We start from the raw sequence: 21,541 nt of genomic DNA, 5'->3' as shown, positions 1-21,541 counted from the left end.
CAGTAACCCCTATAAAAGCGGATAGCCGCTAGATCGAAGGAGTGATGGAGTGAGGTACTTAGGAAGCCGGTCCACGTCAGTCTGCGTCGGGATGCTGCAAGAGTTGCAGGAGAGTATTGAGCACAGCAACAAGTAGGGACTTAGGCTGAATCGACACAGCTGACACTTAGTCTGGTGCGCTCGCCTCTGCTGTATTAGGACTTAGGTTTGGGAAGTTAGGGATGGCAACTGCATAGCCAGATAGACAATCATTGGAGACTGTATATAGAACCTTATTTAAATCACAAGTGCCAGGGGTACTTCCAGTATAATCGTTCTATACATCGAGTGTTCATATATGAAGGCTTCCCTAAGATCCTATCCGAGTTCCGTACTCTAGCTCACCTTGCAGCCTTCTCTACAACGGAGCAGTGAGGAGTTGGCGGCCCACACCACCGAGACCTCATGCCAAGTAAGTTCTCTGACGCGCACCAACGCAGTCCTTCCACTCCCTCTCAGGACACGTCAGTAGGACACGACACATCCTCAGAAATTTCTTCCTCAAATTAAGGCCGATATTTGATATTAGTAGACTTCTCTTGGCCAGAAATGCCTTTTTGGCCATAGCGAGTCTGCTTTTGATGTCCTCCTTGCTCCGTATGTCATTGGTTATTTTACTGCCTAGGTAGCAGAATTCCTGAACTTCATTGACTTCGTGACCATCAATCCTGATGTTAAGTTTCCCGCTGTTCTCATTTCTACTACTTCTCATTACCTTCGTCTTTCTCCGATTCACTCTCAAACCATACTGTGTACTCATTAGACTGTTCATTCCGTTCACCAGATCATTTAATTCTTCCTCACTTTCACTCAGGATAGCAATGTCATCAGCGAATCGTATCATTGATATCCTTTCACCTTGTATTTTAATTCCGCTCCTGAACCTTTCTTTTATTTCCATTATTGCTTCCTCGATGTACAGATTGAAGAGTAGGGGCGAAAGGCTACAGCCTTGTCTTACACCCTTCTTAATACGAGCACTTCGTTCTTGATCGTCCACTCTTATTATTTCCTCTTGGTTGTTGTACATATTGTATATGACCCATCTCTCCCTATAGCTTACCCCTACTTTTTTCAGAATCTCGAACAGCTTGCACCATTTTATATTGTCGAACACTTTTTCCACGTCGACAAATCCTATGAAAGTGTCTTGATTTTTCTTTAGCCTTGCTTCCATTATTAGCCGTAACGTCAGAATTGCCTCTCTCGTCCCTTTACTTTTCCTAAAGCCAAACTGATCGTCACCTAGCGCATTCTCAATTTTCTTTTCCATTCTTCTGTATATTATTTTTGTAAGCAGCTTCGATGCATGAGCTGTTAAGCTGATTGTGCGATAATTCTCGCACTTGTCAGCTCTTGTCGTCTTCAGAATTGTGCGGATGATGCTCTTCCGAAAGTCAGATGGTACGTCGCCAGACTCATATATTCTACACACCAACGTGAATAGTCGTTTTGTTGCCACTTCCCCCAATGATTTTAGAAATTCTGATGGAATGTTATCTATCCCTTCTGCCTTATTTGACCATAGGTCCTCCAAAGCTCTTTTAAATTCCGATTCTAATACTGGATCCCCTATCTCTTCTAAATCGACTCCTGTTTCTTCTTCTATCACATCAGACAAATCTTCACCCTCATAGAGGCTTTCAATGTATTCTTTCCACCTATCTGCTCTCTCCTCTGCATTTAACAGTGGAATTCCCGTTGCACTCTTAATGTTACCACCGTTGCTTTTAATGTCACCAAAGGTTGTTTTGACTTTCCTGTATGCCGAGTCTGTTCTTCCAACGATCATATCTTTTTTGATGTCTTCACATTTTTCCTGCAGCCATTTCGTCTTAGCTTCCCTGCACTTCCTATTTATTTCATTCCTCAGCGACTTGTATTTCTGTATTCCTGATTTTCCCGGAACATGTTTGTACTTCCTCCTTTCATCAATCAACTGAAGTATTTCTTCTGTTACCCACGGTTTCTTCGCAGCTACCTTCTTTGTACCTATGTTTTCGTTCCCAACTTCTGTGATGGCCCTTTTTAGACATGTCCATTCCTCTTCAACTGTACTGCCTACTGCGCTATTCCTTATTGCTGTATCTATAGCGTTAGAGAACTTCAAACGTACCTCGTCATTCCTTAGTACTTCCGTATCCCACTTCTTTGCGTATTGATTCTTCCTGACTAATGTCTTGAACTTCAGCCTACTCTTCATCACTACTATATTGTGATCTGAGTCTATATCTGCTCCTGGGTACACCTTACAGTCCAGTATCTGATTTTGGAATCTCTATCTGACCATGATGTAATCTAATTGAAATCTTCCCGTATCTCCCGGCCTTTTCCTCTTGTGATTCTTGAACAGGATATTCGCTATTACTAGCTGAAACTTGTTACAGAACTCAATTAGTCTTTCTCCTCTTTCATTCCTTGTCCCAAGCCCATATTCTCCTGTAACCTTTTCTTCTACGCCTTCCCCTGCAACTGCATTCCAGTCGCCCATGACTATTAGATTTTCGTCCCCCTTTACATACTCCATTACCCTTTCAATATCCTCATACACTTTCTCTATCTGTTCATCTTCAGCTTGCGACCTCGGCATGTATACCTGAACTATCGTTGTCGGTGTTGGTCTGCTGTCGAATCTGATTAGAACAACCCGGTCACTGAACTGTTCACAGCAACACACCCTCTGCCCTACCTTCCTATTCATAACGAATCCTACACCTGTTATACCATTTTCTGCTGCTGTTGATATTACCCGATACTCATCTGACCAGAAATCCTTGTCTTCCTTCCACTTCACTTCACTGACCCCTACTATATCTAGATTGAGCCTTTGCATTTCCCTTTTCAGATTTTCTAGTTTCCCTACCACGTTCAAGCTCCTGACATTCCACGCCCTGACTCGTAGAACGTTATCCTTTCGTTGATTATTCGATCTTTTTCTCATGGTAACCTCGCCCTTGGCAGTCCCCTCCCGGAGATCCGAATGGGGGACTATTCCGGAATCTTTCGCCAATGGAGAGATCATCATGACACTTCTTCAATTACAGGCCACATGTCCTGTGGATACACGTTATGTGTCTTTAATGCAGCGGTTTCCATTGCCTTCTGCATCCTCATGTCATTGATCATTGCTGATTCTTCCACCATTAGGGGCAATTTCCCACCCCTAGGACAAGAGAGTGCCCTGAACCTCTATCCGCTCCTCCGCCCTCTTTGACAAGGCCGTTGGCAGAATGAGGCTGACTTCTTATGTCGGAAGTCTTCGGCCGCCAATGCTTATTATTTATCAAAATTTAGGCAGTGGCGAGGATCGAACCCGGGACCGAAGACGTTTTGATTATGAATCGAAGACGCTAATAGGATACCTGATGTGCATGCTATTAATAAAAAGCCTAAATTCACATCCGATATACAGGCTTTATGGGGGGATCTTTTTATGTACAGCAACACCTTTCGTTCCTCAAATGTCAGGAGGAATGTGAAACAGGTGAAATTCAAAATATAGATGATCAGGAGAATTTTAGTGTGCAAAGGAAGATATATAGAATCAGTTTACCAAACTTCTGAACCCCACCTCTTCCTATCATTCATGGTACTCGTGTCTTGGCAATTAATGATGTTAGTCTAACTGTAGAAGTATTGTGGTTGACGGTAAGGCTGGAGAATCAACCCACACAGTGTCATGTGCCAAGTAGTATTTCCTTGTGCGGAAATGATCCAAAGAGCATAAATAAGGTAATGAATAAAATCAGTACAAATACAGTACCTAAAGTTGTTTTTACAGAAGTTGGGATTTCAGTAAAGAAACTGGTAAACTCCATGTCTTCCAATTTCGTCAGTGTTTCACATTTTGATGTTTCTGGCACTTCAACAATCTGGTGAAATCCTTCACTTGTCTTCCAGAGAGGTTTCTCAAGCCATCGGTCATCTGTAAAATGTTATAAAGAAACAATAGTGGAAACACTGCAGTTTTTCATGATAAAAGTTTGTCTCTTCTTCCTGATAGGGAGTCTGCATCACAAAAGTACAGAAATGGCTAAGAATGGTGTGGAAGATTAAGTTCACAATCTACCTGAGCATTTTATGTCAACTATCCTATAACTTTAAAAGTTAAGATTAATGTTCAAAAAATTTACATACACAAAAGAAGAGAATAATTCTTACCATAACTTGTATCGCAGCTTCCCTCTTCAGAACAATATCCAGACATAGTTTCAGGTGTATCCGTATCCCAGTTAGCTGTGCTAATTAATTCTCTCTCGTCTTCTGAAATGGAATAATATGTTCCAAAGAAAACGTCTTCCTCAATTCTGGAATTTTCGCCGAAAGTGGAATTACTGCTTTCATCGAAGAGGATATTTTCACTGTACAAGTATGGGGCATCTAGAAGATAATTAGGAACTTCACAAGATGTGCCGGGAAAGATATTTTTCTCAGCTATCATTTTTTCATACAATCTCTGGTGCCTATCCTTGCCATTGTCATTTTCTACATTTTTGCTTTTCTTGTCACAAGCAGACAGGTTTGAAATTTTGTGATCATCATCTATCAGTGATTCAGCTTCATTTTTTTGTCTCATAATATTACTGAGATCAGCAAAAACATTTTTCTTTTTGAGGACATCACTACCTTTAGATTTTAGAATGCAACCTCCTGGAAAATAAAGAAGATAAAAATAAAATGTTAAACAATGGTCTTCAACCAACACAAAGAAATGATGTATACTGTACAGTGCAGAAAAAACTCACATAAAAGGAAATTATGGAGGCAACTTCATCCAAATATGAAGCAAGTGAAAATTGTCTATAAGGCTCAGCAAGTGCCCTTATCTTATTTTCAGGGTGCCTAAACAAGTTATACGAATGAAACAGCAGAATTGTTGTATAGTTTTCCTTGAATACTGGTTCTCTACATTTACCTAACAATTCTATGAATACAGAGCTTACTTTTTCCTCCAGATTTTTATTCAACTTTCCTATCCTTGCAGAGTGTTAAATGTCTGCAAGTAGCCTCTACTTAGCGTACTTGATACAAACTTTGAATGTTGGTATTGATACTAGCAGTTGTCAGTATAAAAATGCCAAATTAAACTTTTTTTGGACCATTCATTTTTGAATTTTTAAAGTTTTCAAGTTTTGGGATTTTGGTCGTGTTCTGAAACCTCAAAATGATTGTACCTCAAAAGCTGTACGATTTTGTTCAGTTTCTCATAAGCTTTAAAAATATGTGCTACTTTACTATATTCATAAAACTCTGAATTTTCCAAAACCAACTTTTTTAAATTCTTAAAATTACAAACACAATTTTTTTTTGTTTTGAAATTATTTTATGTTACTTATACATTTTTAATGTGTGTGCCAAATTACATGATGTTATTCAGGTGTGAACATATTAAAATAAATTTTACTTTACTGGTAAGCACAGCATGCAGCACATAGCCTGCAGGGCTTCTGACTTACCACTAACTTATAACAGAAAATTAAATGACAAAAGCCATATAAGGCTGTCAAGTCATTGCTATTTTTCCATTTCATGACAACTTATTGCATTATTAGAATTAAATATTTAAATTTAATGTTAGCATTTTCTTTTGCATGTTAACTGTGAACCTCTGTACTAATTTAACACTGGTGTAGCTGAACTGCAATAAAATGACAAAGCACTGAAAAACATGTTAACTTTTAAAAATATATTGTGCTAGCAATGCACAGTAAGGTAGCAATGTGAACAGGTCAACAACAAGCATTTGCAGTATGCAAGGTAACAGACTATGTCCTCCAACCTACATTGATGCAAAACAATATAACCATTCCAGCCAAACAGGCGCGGAATGCATGGAAAAAAGGGTTCATATTTATACAAACAAATGCAATGACAAATTTATCATCAGGACTTACCATGCTTCAATACTGGGTAGCAAGATATGACACTTTTTGTGCAAATTTTGGTGGAATGAAATTTGGCCTGTTGCTTTTCTCAGTCAACCTTTGTAAGAAAGTCTTTCTTGTACAGAGTAAAGATGTCAGGTTCCTTGTGGTACGAAAATGAAGGTGAAGGGCTGTGAGGATGTAGAAGCTAATTGTAAACACGCTGTTATCTTTATTAACATTCAAAAAACATTCAAGCCAGCAGCAAACTTCATACATGCAGGCAACGTATCCAGTGATATCACCGAGGTATGAGTTTTGTTGAATCTGTGTTCAACACTCCTTTCTGATGTATGGGGAACTGGAAAAATCTTCAACTGGATTTTGTTTGCCCAGTGGGAACAACACAGTGTAGCTTATGAGTACCTGCAACTGTGCAAACCTGTGTTAACCACTCAAGGAGGAGAGATGCTCCTTCATCAGACTCACTGTTAATTTCATAATGGAAGTGAAACTGAAATGTTCTAGGAACAGCCCACACACAACTGTAGGGTGTCATCATCTGGTAATTGTATATACACTGCAGATTGGCACGGGCAGCAAGTCTCCTGATGGTATTCCAATACCATAACATGGTCCTTTGCCACTTGATGTGGCAGTGAAATCCCACTCTGCACAGAAACTGAAATCACTCTGATGAAAAGATATGTTTGCAAAATTCTTGTAGTATTTATACTGGGCCAGCAGCATCTGAGAAGTAACGTGCTTGGATGTTCTATGGAAATGGGATATTGTACAATTAACCAAATGACATTGGAAAAGACAAACACTCAGTGTCATGTTTATTATAAGCAACAAACTGATGAATGCATATAACAATGTATTCAATATAATAGAGGGAAACATTCCACGTGGGAAAAATATATCTAAAAACAAAGAAGATGTGACTTACCAAATGAAAGCGCTGGCAGGTTGATAGACACACAAACAAACACAAACATACACACAAAATTCTAGCTTTCGCAACCAACGGCTGCTTCATCAGGAAAGAGGGGGAAAGACAAAAGGATGTGGGTTTTAAGGGACAGGGTAAGGAGTCATTCCAATCTTGGGAGCGGAAAGACTTACCTTAGGGGGAAAAAAGGACAGGTATACACTCGCGCGCACGCACGCACGCACGCACGCACGCACGCACGCACGCACACACACACACACACACACACACACACACACACATCCATCCATCCGCACATATACAGACACAAGCAGATGTCTGCTTGTATCTGTGTATGTGCGGATGGATGTGTGTGTGTATGCGAGTGTATACCTGTCCTTTTTTCCCCCTAAGGTAAGTCTTTCCGCTCCCGGGATTGGAATGACTCCTTACCCTCTCCCTTAAAACCCACTTTCCTGATGAAGCAGCCGTTGGTTGCGAAAGCTAGAATTTTGTGTGTATGTTTGTGTATGTATCAACCTGCCAGTGCTTTCATTTGGTAAGTCACATCATCTTTGTTTTTAGATATATTAACAATGTATTCACTGTCATCTCTCTCTCTCTCTCTCTCTCTCTCTCTCTATCTATCTATCTCAGATACTGCAGAAATTCAAACTGTTGGGTGGCTATGGAGACCTGCAACAGGAGCTTTCATTAAAATTTTTGACAATGTTTTCCTAGAAGCCTGCCACAGAAGATACATGTCTTTGGAGAGTTGGTCTGTCTGTAGATTTCCACAGTTTGTTACTCAATTCCATTTTCGTCAAACAACTCTCATACACATGTCATGAAAGAATGTATATTTGGACAGTGCTCACATGTTGACAGATAAACACCTTGGCTGTGCAGGATTACAAATGATCTGAGCTAGACAGTGTTCGTACATATTGACAGTCAATATCAGGTGTCAACTCTTTCAATCCAGGAAGTTCCAACACAAGCCTCACATTTTCATTAACACTACAGAAACACACACTATGGGTACCAGTTGCAACAATGAGAACGCAGTTCTTGAGTCTTAACTGGCAAAATATGAGTAATGCTATTTTCAGTCTGGGATGGTTGACATCTCATTATGGTTTCCCAACACATGATTTTTTTTATGAACCGTGTAATTATCTTCCTCGACAGAAAATAAATTATTCTTTCCAGGCAAACAGTGACATATCTTCTCAGTTCACAATGTGTTCATTTAGGACACATTTATGTCTCTGACTATGAGCTCATAAGTTACTACATACTTTGACTAATTGTTTTGTTTTTCTCACGAAATAGTTTGTAGATACAAATTAAATTTTCAGTCCTTTGAATGCTCCAACTTTTCAGAAGAAGTGTCAATATTTTGATCTTCTCACTGCTTGTAGTGCTAGTATTGAACTACTCTTTCAGTTGCATTATGTCCGCCCCGGTAGCTGAGTGGTCAGCGTGACAGACTGTCAATCCTAAGGGCCTGGGTTCGATTCCCGGCTGGGTCGGAGATTTTCTCCGCTCAGGGACTGGGTGTTGTGTTGTCCTAATAATCATCATTTCATCCCCATCGACGCGCAGGTCGCCGAAGTGGCGTCAAATTGAAAGACCTGCACCAGGCGAACGGTCTACCCGACGGGAGGCCTTAGCCACACGACATTTCCATTTAGTTGCATTATAATTTCAGATACATTTGTTTGACTCTTTGCATTTTCTCGTATATACTTTGGAACACTTCAGACACTTTCTTGAATTACTACTGTGCATATATTTTTCTCTGTCTTTTTTTGTTACTGGTGATTTGCCAAGGGATACCAGACTGTCATTTAATGCAACTAAATCAATGCCTAGCTACAGATGTGTGTAACTTTTCTCAGCAGGTTTGTGATTAATATCAGTTTCAATGTAGTCGGTTCACCCGAGGCACAGGCCCTAGTTTTTGTGTATTTCTTCCCACGTCTGTCACTTATTTTGTGGTCTGTCATTAAGCCACTGATCTTATCAAACACATTTGTGCTTTGCATATTACAAATGATTGCCTGTTCATATTGCTACCTTACTGTGTGTTGCTATTGCACTATCTTTTAAAAAGTTAATATATTTTTCTGTACATTATGACAGTTTGTTACGGATTGTGTTACTTTATTGTATCGTATTACTGTAGATATTAATTTATACCTCCCAATACAAAAGTCATCCCGTTTTTAATTTTTTACCATGTTGTGTCATGTACCACATAGCAAATATACACGGAAGAGCCTGAGAAAGTGGTGCATCTGCCTAATATTGTGTAGGGCCCCCGCGAGCACACAGAAGTGCCGCAACATGATGTGGCACGAACTCTACTAATGTCTGAAGTAGTGCTGGAGGGAACTGACACCATGAATCCTGCAGGGCTGCCTATAAATCTGTAAGAATACGATGGGGGGTGGAGATCTCTTCTGAACAGCATGTGTGGCCAGCGAAAGTACTTAAACTCAGAACAGTCCCTCTTTAAAAATTATGGACGTGTGGGGTGTCACATTGTCCTGATGGAATTGCCCAACTATCGGAATGCACAATAGACACGAAAAGATGCTTTCATATGTCTCCGACCAGATTTCTATCTAGACATATCAGGGGTCCCATGACACTCCAGCTGCACATGCCCCACATCATTACAGAGCTTTCACCAGCTTGAACAGTCCCCTACTGACATGCAGGGTCCATTGATTCATGAGGTTGTCTCCATACCCATACATACCCATCCACTTGATACAATTTGAAACAAGACTCATCCAACCAGGCATAATGTTTCCAGTCATAAACAGTCCACTGTCGATGTTGACAGGCCCAGATGAGGCATAAAGCTTTGTGTCATGGAGTCATCAAGGTACATATGAGTGGGCCTTCAGCTCTGGAAGCCCATATAGATGATATTTCGTTGAATGATTTGCATGCTGACACTCGTTGATTGCTCAGCATTGAAATCTGCAGCAATTTGCTGAAGAGTTGCACTGCTGTCATGTTGAGCGTTTCTTTTGAGTCGCCATTGGCTCTTATTGCAGAATCTTTTTCCGGCTGCAGCGATGTCAGAAAGTTGATGTTTTACCGGATTCCTGATAGTCACAGTACACTCGTGAAATGGTCGTATGAGAAAATCCCCACTTCATTGCTACCTTGGAGATGCTGTATTTCATCGCTCTTGCATTGACTATAACATCACATTCAAACTCACTTAAATCTTGATAACCTGCCATTGTAGCAGCAGTAACCGATCTAACAGTTGCGCCAGACACGTCTTGCCTCCTATAGGCATTGCCGATCACAGTGCCGTATCCTGCCTGTTTACATATCTCTGTATTTGAATACGCATGCCTATACCAGTTTCTTTGGTGCTACAGTGTATTTTTTTCAGAAATTTTGAAGGTAATATGTTTTGAGGTATTCAAAGTAAAAGGTTAAGGTTAAGGTCACTGTCATTAATTATGTACATTGTTTGAATATGGGCTGCTTGTATATGATATGAAAGCTTGTTCCTAGCCCTTTACAAAATTACTGGATTCATGGTTCTGTCTCAATGAGAGCAGGAGTTACAGCTGTTTTTGTCGGCAGTACGTGTCAAATTTTCCGCACGCATTTAGAACTTCGGGCAGCTATTACTTTTGTCACCTTGTGCTACAATTAAAAAATTCCGCGTTTCTCGTTTGTTTTTCTTGTCATGTACTTCTTTGCTCCAACCTGTTCTTCTATACGAGTGCGTGGCCAACTTCTGGGTAGGGACCCCTACACTACAAATTTTTCACTTTTCTAGAAATGTGAGATTTGTCTAAACTTTTTGCTTATGGACCACCACAGCCACAAATTTTCTGATTTTTGTCTGTTTCTTCCTGAAAGACGATTTCAATTAATTTGCACGTAATTTTTTCAGCTTTATGTTTGCAGTATTTCTTTGAGCTGATACCTTTCTTTTTTATTACTGGAGATTCCCCTACTGAAGCTAAAGAGGCATTCAATGAAAGAAGCCTTTTGGAATGTCCATAAACTCAGAGTAATTGGACATGCTACAACTTGTTTTACCTTTCCATAAGATTCTTTGTAACATATTTTTATGTTAGTCTTAAGAAATCAATGAAAGATAAATCACAAGGATTAAAAAGAAGAAACCTACAAGAGAAATAAAAAGTAAAATTAATTAGTTTAAATTACATTAATGCATTAATTTTGAAAAGTAATTTAAAAAAAGAAACACTTTTTTCGAAATACCATTTTACAAATCCAGCAATGCAGTACAGTGATGTTTAGGGATGGTGTCCACAGACTTTACTGAAACTTAATGCATTCTCTTTAAAATAATACTACTACCACTACTACTACTACAGAAAGATTGCTACATGTACGCTCGACTCATGCACCAGGTGTGTTGCATGAATCAACCTGCTCCCCCTTTCCCCTCCAGTGCTTTGCTAATTTTGTTGTAACAACCAATCTGTGTTGAAGTGCATTATTGTGCCAATAGAAGTGAGTGTTTTTATTTTATAATTATATACTGATAGTATTTATTTTTGCTGTGTCATCAACATAAAAACCAAATTAAAAGTTATAGCAAATGAAAAAGACACAATAACCCTTACACTACTTAGGTTAATTGTTATATTGCATTGTTTACGACATTGTTAAAATCAGACTTAAATTTGGTTCATTAGTACACAATACTTTAATTTTAACTTTAGTTTTATGAACCAGCATGCAAAGTTGTGGTATAGTTGGCAAAGAAAACTGCAGTAAAATAAAATTTCACTATATTCTCATTGGAATACCACCATGAAATTAAGCACACACACTAACAAATAGTATATCCTTGACCAATTTTTTTTTCCTCCCAAAACAAAAAATTCCCATTTTTCAAATTTTAAAAATTAAAAAAATGGTTCAGGAAAATCCAGTGTTTATATGAATATGGTCAAGTAGCATATTTTATAAACCTTATAAGAAAACAAATGACGTGGTACAAATTTCAGATCTGTAAGTCAAATAGTTTTGAGATATTTTAAGGTTTCAACAAAGTCTCAATTTTGGTCACTTTAAAAATCAATCTCTAAAAGTCGGAAAAAAATCTTTAATTTTTGATTTTACCTTATTTTGATATGCAGAATAATTAAATATCACAAAATTCTAAATGATCAAGGTTCAAATTTATTTTTTATTAGGGATTTCATTGATTATTTCTACAGCTGTACTCTGCAAACCATCATGAGGTGCATGGCAGAGCAATGACCCCAACGTCTTATATGTAGTTTTCTTTATGTATGCATCATACTTTCCCACAAACCTCCCAGCAAAACTAACAATTCTATTTGCCTTTCGTAACACAAATTGGACATGTATATCTCATTCCTATGATATCTTATTGCCACTACATAGTAAAAAAATACCACAATAACTTATCACAAATGTTTCACCAGTTTTACTAGGTTCTCTTTTATTGTGAGCATTATCCACACTGATACAGAGCTGCTGATCAGTAAAAAAGTGAAAATACTATTTTATATTTCTTTACAGTGATCCACTGTTTTCACAATGCACAATATGGCTTTCAGAAAAAGGTAGTGTATTGCTATGGGGGTGTGTTCAAATAAGAAAGACTTTAAGACTGAAGAAGTGAAGAAATTCATTGTGCTCACATTGATGTCAGAAAACCACATGACTACATACCAGAAAGGGGCGCTGAACAATCTACACTGCTATGATGTGCTGCCCAGTCAATTTGCAATCCTATTTATGGAAAAAAGAAAGAAAACACCTCTCTGCTAACAGCTGTACTCATTGAAGGAACCATGTGATACCAATAGAAGCTGAAATATACAACCGCTATACAACTAGTTATATCTAAAAACAAAGATGATGTAACTTACCAAACGAAAGCATTGGCATGTTGATAGACACACAAACACACACACAAAATTCAAGCTTTCGCAACCAACGGTTGCTTCATCAGGAAAAAGGGAAGGAGAGGGAAAGACGAAAGGATGTGGGCTTTAAGGGAGAGGGTAAGGAGTCATTCCAATCCCGGGAGCGGAAAGATTTACCTTGGGGGGAAAAAAGGACAGGTATACACTCGTGCGCGCGCGCGCCCACGCACGCACACACATCCATCCGCACATATACAGACACAAGCAGAAAATGTCTGCTTGTGTCTGTATATGTGCGGATGGATATGGGTGTGTGTGTGTGTGTGTGTGTGTGTGTGTGTGTGTGTGTGTGTGTGTGTGTGTGTGTGTGTGGGCGGGCGGGCGCGCGCACGTACACGAGTGTATACCTGTTGTTTTTTTCCCCCTAAGGTAAGTCTTTCCGCTCCCCGGGATTGGAATGACTCCTTACCCTCCACCTTAAGCCCCCACATCCTTTCGTCTTTCCCTCTCCTTCCCTCTTTCCTGATGAAGCAACCGTTGGTTGCGAAAGCTTGAATTTTGTGTGTGTGTGTGTGTGTGTGTGTGTGTGTGTGTGTGTGTGTGTGTGTGTGTGTGTGTGTGTCTCTATAACACGCCAACGCTTTCGTTTGGTAAGTTACATCATCTTTGTTTTTAGATATATTTTTCCCACGTGGAATGTTTCCCTCTATTATATTCATACAACTAGTTATTTTTGCTTATCATACTGTTTACATTTCACCCTGGATTTTTCAGTAGGCCTACCACCTATAAATGGTATTATGCAGATACTTGTCAGGAGGTTGAACCAGAACTACATATTTATGGACTGCCTGACACAGTAGCCAACTGGGTTTTCACCATTACCAAATGCTTTGTGTACTCTGCTTTGCTCTATGTTGAGCATTGCTCATTTTTCTTTTCTTATTTCATTCTGATATGAGAAGATATTAATCCTGGTCCAGGACGGGCTTGGGGTATGAGCCTCATAACAGCAGAAAGGACCAGCATTCCCTACGAGCATTATTAAGTCAATTCTGCTTTTGTTTGTAGCACAGACCATGCATTCAGGCTCTCAGCTCTGTGTGTGTGAGGGGGGTGGAGGGGCTTGTTCCTCTGGACACCACTTCTCACCCTCTCTGACAGTCTGATTTCTCATTTATTTACCTGTTTACATTTACAACTGCCAGGTTATAGTATTCACACTCTAGCCAATTGAATATTTCCTTTTCCACAATTTTCAAGAATGCATATTTAAATCGTTTGGGAAATGTTCCTCTGATTAATAACTGCTTAGATTAAATTCAGTTTTCATTCCACAGGCCCAAAAATGGGATGATTCTTGTGGGTGTGCAACATGTCAGAATGTATAACACAAATAAATTAATATGTTACGAAATAGGGTAGATAAAAAAAAAAATCTACTCACCAAGCGGTGTAAGAACACACACATAAAAGACAGTTGTAATTGGCAAGCTTTTGGAGCTTGTGTCTCCTCCTTCAGGCAGAAGAGGAAGGAAAAGGATTGGAGAGGTCTAGGAAAAGGGGTAGACTTCGGGAAAGTCACCCAGAACTGCAGGTCGGAGGAGACTTACCACATGGGATGAGAAGGAAGTATTTCCATCTCATCTTGTAAGGTAAGTCTCCCCTGACCCATGATTCGGGTGACTTTCCTGAAATCTACCCCTTTTCCTAGACCTCTTCAGTCCTTTTCATTCACCCCTCATCCTTCCCCTTCGACCCATCTGCCAGAAGAAGGGGCCACCGGCTCCGAAAGCTAGCCAACTACAACAGTCTTATATATGTGTTCTGCCACCGCTTGTTGATTAGATTTTTTATCTCTCCAATTAAATAATTTTGTCAATAATTTATTGTCTTTGTTGTTAGTATATTACTAGACTCAAAAGAACACTCTTTGATTAATTCTGCTGTTATTTTATCAAAACCATTATTTTTTTTGTATTTTCCAGATTTTATATTAACATTACTTCTGCCAGAATAGTGAGGGTCATATTTATATCACCGAATTTGTTTTAAATGAGTGGTCTGAGATATCCCATGGCAGCATCTACTAAACCGGATGTCCCTTCCCCCCCCCCCCCCTTTTTTTTCAGTAACCGTTATGAACTGTGTTACAAAATTTTGCAACACTGCACACTCTTAATGCTATCTGCTGCTCTTCATCTATGATTTTATGTCTCCATAGTCACTATAACCCCACACTTTATTTTGTTAAGTGACATGGCCATCTTTTTCTCATAATGCATTTGCATTAATGTCTGTACCTGTATTACTGTCTACAATATTTCACAGTAGTTCTTATAATGAGCTACAGCATCAACATCAGAGCTGTTTCTGATCGACAGATACAGTTTCCATTTTGTCTTACAAGGTACCTGTATTCCTTGAGAAATCCATGGATCTGACATAAGTCATGCTGGTAATGTGACTAATTTCTTCGTATGTTCACATTTTTTCCCATCCATCTGTTTCACTATATTGCTTGTTAAACCACTCCCAATAAGAGGATGTATTTGGGTGACATTTCATTCCCATTTAGGTCAACAAGTATAAGCTAGACTGCAAAGAGTTAAAACAGGTTAAGTGAAAGATAATGAAGGCCATTTCTTCATTCCTGAATTATGTCAGTCACCATGAAACAAGTAACAGAGAAAGAAACCACCACAAAATAGTCAGAGTTCTTTGTGAGCCTCAGAAAACTGCAATAGCACCAAAGAGATTCAAAACACAATCATAATAGGGCTATGTTTCAAATCATATGCCTTCAGCCGTTTCCTTGGTCATTCCCCATATTTTACAGGAATAATTACTCAAGTACATGTTATATGTAGGCTATTTTAAACTGCAAACTAAACTATCCTATCAATTCAACAGATTAACTCTAAAGCATTTGACTCTGCTTTGTCAACTCACAATCTAATTGTCATTTTTGGTCTTATCTGGACCTATGGCTACACTATTTAGATCAGTAAATCATGATATCTATGACTTTATATTCACATTCACTGGCTTAGCCAACTTAAAACCAAACTGTCACCTTCCAACCTATCCTGCATTTTTTTGCAATGGTAGCTGGTTACACTACGTTGGTATGTATTAATGTAACATTTTTTAGCAGTAATGAAAGACAATTAGGTTAAAATTATTTTATGGAAGAGTACCTATAGTAATAGCTTTTTGTGGTGCATTCGAAGTCATCTGATCTGCTACTACTAAATGCTAGGACACTTCTCAGAATCAACATACATTAATATAGGAGTTCCTCAGTTAGCCTATTAGGACTAATACTGTTCCTGATATACATCAATGACTTCCCAAGTAGAGTCAGTTTCGCTGATGACAGAAATGTCATAATCACTGAGAAAACATGAGAACTCTTTGCAGAGAAAGCAAATAAATTATGCAAGGAAGTTTACAATTTGTTCATATGCAATAAAGTGAAAAAAGAAAACAAATGCCATGGATTTCTGTTTGGAGAGGGAAAATGGCACCTGTGTAGACAGTGACAAATGCAAAATTTTTAGAAATGAAGATTGGTTCTCAGTTGAAGTCATGCAAACATATGAAGATACTTGCAAACAGGATGTCATCAGCACACTATGCCTTTAGAGTCCTGTCATCAGTATGTAACAGCCAGTGTCTCTTAACTACATATCACTCATAAGTACACCCAATTTTTAGCTATAGCATCCTTTTCTGGGGAACAAATGCATTAAATATGAACACAATTTACGGAAAAGGGCCATAAGAATAATAAACAAAAATAGTCATCATGCATACTATAAAGATTTGTTCAAAACAGTGATCAATTTAACAGCACTGTGAGAGTCCATTTACCTATAGTTGTGCACATCAAAAATAACATTGATAATTAGTGAACAAAAGGCCCTGTTGATAACCACTGAACATGACCTAGAATGAACTTACATGCACCAAGAAAGAAGAAATATAAAACTCAAAATGGCATTTTCTGCCAAAGAATAAGATTATTGTATAATAAACTGCCAAGGAAGATCAAAGACATTGTTACAAAAAACTTATTTAAAAAGGCAGTTAAATAGCTGTTAAGTAAGACACTGTATACATAGAAGGATTGCTAAATAAAGAATAGGGGTTTGGGGAAAGATTTAACATAAATAATAATAATAATAATAATAATAATAATGAAGATGACAAGAAAATATCTAACATTTCACATTACATTTTATTTCCTTTTCAGTAAAAACATACTTTCAAAGCTTTGCAGTGTACAATACTAACACCTTATCCTCTTCCTGAACTAAACATTTCACTCAGAGTTGAGTGATACTGAAACACTTTTTCAGACTAGCAAATGGGAAGCTGTGGTACACAAAATGGTTCTGATATCAGCTTATAGTGTGCAGCAATATGAAAAAAAAGTGTATAGTAGGCGCCATGACAGTGAGTGAGAAATGAATGAACGTTGTAACATGAGGCTTTTATCACTATTTGAAGCTCCAATCTTCACCCAGCCATCCTGATTTAGGTTCTCCATAGTTTCCCTAAATTACTTCAGGAAACTGTCGAAGAGGCGGCCGAATACCTGTCCCATCCTTGTCAAACTGGACCTTTAAGTTTGCAGATGTGAATTACTTTATTCCGCTGTTCTTAAATTGTGTGATACCAAGACAAGTATACCATACTTGTAAATATCTACGGGTGAAAACAACAACAACTAAACACAAAACCACTCACGGTATTTCCCAACCAACAACGCAACGCTCCATACGGTAGGGCTATCTGACAGAATAAATCAAGTCTTCAAAAGATGCCTGCCAACGATACGCGCTGCGCAATAAACGTGTTATATGCTCATGTAAGTACTGTATTGCTGTGGGAACTATAAGCTATATTAAATGAAAGGATTGCACAGAACTACCTTTCACATCTATACTGCGCCTCTGGTGATTGCTTCTCTGCAGATCTTGTGTTTCACGGTCTGAGAATATTTCATACATAGCGAATAAAAGTATTTAAGAAAACACCTTGGAGAAAAAGACTTCTTCTAGCACTTCGGAAGTTTAAAAAAGCGTCGCAACAACTGCTTTCAACCGGCTTCGGAACAGCGACCGCAGTACTCAGTACAGATTTAAACACAAATACCGCGGTTTGAATCACAGATGACGCGTGATTGTTCATGTTGCCAACGTAACTCCGTTGAAGCAAACATGCGAATATTAGAATTGACTCTTGCTGTAAACATAATAGAAACTGTTATTTATCTATAGGCCAACACAGTATTCTACAGATATAATAAAAAGTAGTTTAATTCTGGAATAGAAGGTATTTCTACGCAGCAAAATAGGGACTCGTGGATGACATGCCGTGTAGTAACAACTGAATGCCGCACAGCGAGTCACCAGAGTAACTGTAGCACCGTTAGATTTTTGCGCGAAATGAAACACGAGAGATACGTGGTACTTACTGGAATTATGAAAACTTGGAAGGGAGAACCCACCAATGTAACTTTCTTTTCACACAACCTGTTTACTTAACAATATATAACCACTTTTAACAAAATGAACATATCTGCAAAATTATTTTGACCTAAACCTTAAGATGAAAAAGCTTTTGTAAAAGAAATCAAAACAGCAAACAATATGACAATAATTACAAGACGGCCGGATCTACAGCCCACCCGTTATCGGGTGGCACAGCTGTGTTTAACACCGCATTGGACACAGTCTCTCTTATTAAATGCCCTTTTGCAGCACATGAAAACTATATAAGCACCATTGATGACAAGGGTGATTTAATTACTCAAAACAGATGACGTAACTTTTAATTTGAAAGCCGTACGTCTATAGGTTCGGGGTTAATAAGTGCACCTGGGCTTAAAGGTTAAACATTATTAGGAAACAATATGACAATGATAAGGCTTACTCCTTAATTTCAATCGGCAACCGGGATGCGAGTGGATCCCAACTTGACCCTTTTGACAATCTTATTTTCACTAAAGCCCTGGTGACAGTTGGCTGTTAATATTTTCAAAGTTAAACTGATTGTCAGTAATTAAGACAGCTCTGAAGGAACGTCTTAAAACATTACTTGTGAACATTTATTGCAAGAGAACTCACTCGGCGGAAACACAAGATCCAGCTAAAATCCATCAATAATGACCCGGTCTCTAAGGCGCTGCAGTCATGGACTGTGCGGCTGGTCCCAGAGGAGGTTCGAGTCCTCCCTCGGGCATGGGTGTGTGTGATTGTTTAGGATAATTTATGTTAAGTAGTGTGTAAGCTTAGGGACTGATGACCTTAGCAGTTAAGTCCCATAAAATTTCAAACACATTTGAACATTTTTTATCCGGTCTTTCAAACACAGTAACGCAGATTACTACTAATGACTGAGAAACGCAATTACAATCAAGGAATTGAACTGGTTAACATCTAAATTTAACCACAAGGTCCCTCTTTTGTTTAACGGCAACCTACGCCTTAGTCCAATTGTTCTGGCTGTATTTACGACCAGCAGCTGATTCATTACAACATTAATGATCAGGTACAAACCAGAAAGGAAAGATTATATTATGGCGGGACAAATTTTAAAATGGCAACTATTGTCTTAGTACAATACTACGGTCTATATTTACGACTGAAGAGCCGACCGAGTATAATTCTTAGGGCAGGGTACAAACCAGAAAATAATAAGGAAGGCAGGTAGATAATGACACAAATCACTACAAGGATTACGGAATGTTACTCTCCTTTATCAGCAAGCAGTTCTATGGGTCCAGGTGTGTCGCAGCAGTACATACATACATACATTACTCCTTGTTCCATAGATCATGAATACATTTCGTATTGTTGTGGAACGTGTCGCTTTAACATAAGTCTTTTTACACAAAATAATTAATTAATTAACTTTTTTACAATACTACTTCATATCTAAGAATTCATCTGTTGAGTAGAAGGAGTTGTCATTCAGGAATTCTTTCAATTTGCTTTTAAATGTTGGTTGGCGATCTGTCAGACTTTTAATACTATTCGGCAAATGACAAAAGAATTTGTGGCAGCATAATTCACTCCTTTCTGTGCTAAAGTGAGATTTAATCCAGAAAAGTGAAGATCATCCTTTCTTCTAGTGTTGTAGCAATGCACTCCGCTGTTATTTTAGAATTGGAATGGATTATTAATGACAAATTTCATAAGAGACTATACGTATTGTAAAGCTACTGTGAATATACCGAGTTCCTTAAATAAATACCGAGCGAGGTGGCGCAGTGGTTAGACACTGGACTCGCATTCGGGAGGAGGACGCTTCAATCCCGCGTCCGGCCATCCTAATTTAGGTTTTCCTTGATTTCCCTAAATCACTCCAGGTAAATGCCGGGATGGTTCCTCTGAAAGGGCACGGCTGACTTCCTTCCCCATCCTTCCCTAATCCGATGAGACCGATGACCTCGCTGTCTGGTCTGCTTCCCCAAAACAACCAACCAACCAACCTTAAACAAATGTCTGCAAGGTGATCTTCGGTGGGCTCCAGCTATTATTCTGATCACACGCTTTTGTGCAATGAATACTTTCTCTCGTAATGATGCATTGCCCCAAAATATGATACCATATGAAAGCAGTGAATGCAAATAGGCATTTACCCATATATTTATCATCAAAATTGGCAATAACCGTAATAGCATAAGTAGTTGAACCTAACAGTTTCAGTAAATCATCGATGTGTTTCTTCCAGTTCAACTTCTCATCAATGCACACATGCAGAAATTTTGAGTATTCTTCCGTAGCAACAGACTTCTGTTCATAGTCAATATTTATCAATGGTGTTATGCCATTTTCTGTACAGAATTGTATAAACTGTATTTCTCAAAATTTAGTGAGACTCCATTTGCAGAGAACCACTTAATAATTTTCTGAAAGGCATTATTTACAATTTCCTCAGCTGATTCTTGCTTGTTGGGTGTGATTATTATACTTGTATCACCAGCAAAAAGAACTAGCTTTGGATCTTCATGAATACAGAGTGGGAAGCCGTTAATATACAGGGTGGTCCATTGATCGTTACCGGGCCAAATATCTCACCAAATAAGCACCAAACGAAAAAAACCACAAAGTACGATACTTGTCTACCTTGATGGGGGAAACCAGATGGAGTTATGGTTGACCCGCTAGATGGCACTGCCATAGGTCAAACGGAAGGAATATGAATGTTTTAGTTTGACCACTTTTTTGGCCTTGTGGTAGATGACGCTGTAATAGTCACAAACATATGGCTCACAATTTTAGACGAACAGTTGGTAACAGGTAGGTTTTTTAAATTAAAATAGAGAACGTCGGTACGTTTGAACATTTTATTTCGGTTTTTCCAATGTGATACATGTACCTTTGTGAACTTATCATTTCTGAAAACGCATGCTGTTACAGCGTGATTACCTGTAAATACCACATTAATGCAATAAATGCTCAAAATGATGTCCGTCAGCCTCAATGCAATTGGCAATACGTGTAACGATATTTCTCTCAACAGCGAGTAGTTCGCCTTCCGTAATGTTCGCACATGCATTGACAATGCGCTGACGCATGTTGTCAGGCGTTGTCGGTGGATCACGGTAGCAAATATGCTTCAACTTTCCCCACAGAAAGAAATCCGGGGACGTCAGATCCGGTGAATTTGCGGGCCATGGTATGGTACTTCGACGACCAATCCACCTGTCATGAAATATGCTATTCAATACCGCTTCAACCGCACGCGAGTTATGTGCCGGACAGCCATCA

General features: G+C 38.8%; 1 protein-coding gene across 3 annotated transcripts in view; it reads right to left on the bottom strand.

The window, feature by feature from the left end:
- LOC124595194 overlaps nt 1-17,915 on the bottom strand; it is a 43,690-nt gene extending 25,775 nt beyond the window's left edge. Inside the window, exons 1-4 of one of the 3 annotated variants that reach the window (XM_047133817.1) lie at nt 17,695-17,915; nt 4,513-4,689; nt 4,201-4,419; nt 3,803-3,964 (exon numbers count right to left, since the gene is read on the bottom strand). In XM_047133817.1, the coding sequence (XP_046989773.1) occupies nt 3,803-3,964; nt 4,201-4,419; nt 4,513-4,689; nt 17,695-17,773 (637 nt within the window). In that variant the 5' untranslated portion in view covers nt 17,774-17,915. Of the gene's footprint in view, nt 1-3,802; nt 3,965-4,200; nt 4,690-17,024; nt 17,104-17,694 lie in introns of those variants that run through there. The other 2 variants (XM_047133816.1, XM_047133818.1) reach the window with 2 other exon arrangements.
- Between the last annotated feature and the right edge of the window lie 3,626 nt (nt 17,916-21,541).

The sequence above is a fragment of the Schistocerca americana genome, chromosome 2 (assembly GCF_021461395.2).
Source record: "Schistocerca americana isolate TAMUIC-IGC-003095 chromosome 2, iqSchAmer2.1, whole genome shotgun sequence".
In the NCBI taxonomy this organism is placed as follows: domain Eukaryota; kingdom Metazoa; phylum Arthropoda; class Insecta; order Orthoptera; family Acrididae; genus Schistocerca; species Schistocerca americana.
Note: the sequence above shows the minus strand (reverse complement) of the source record. Positions and strands in the feature narration are given on the sequence as shown.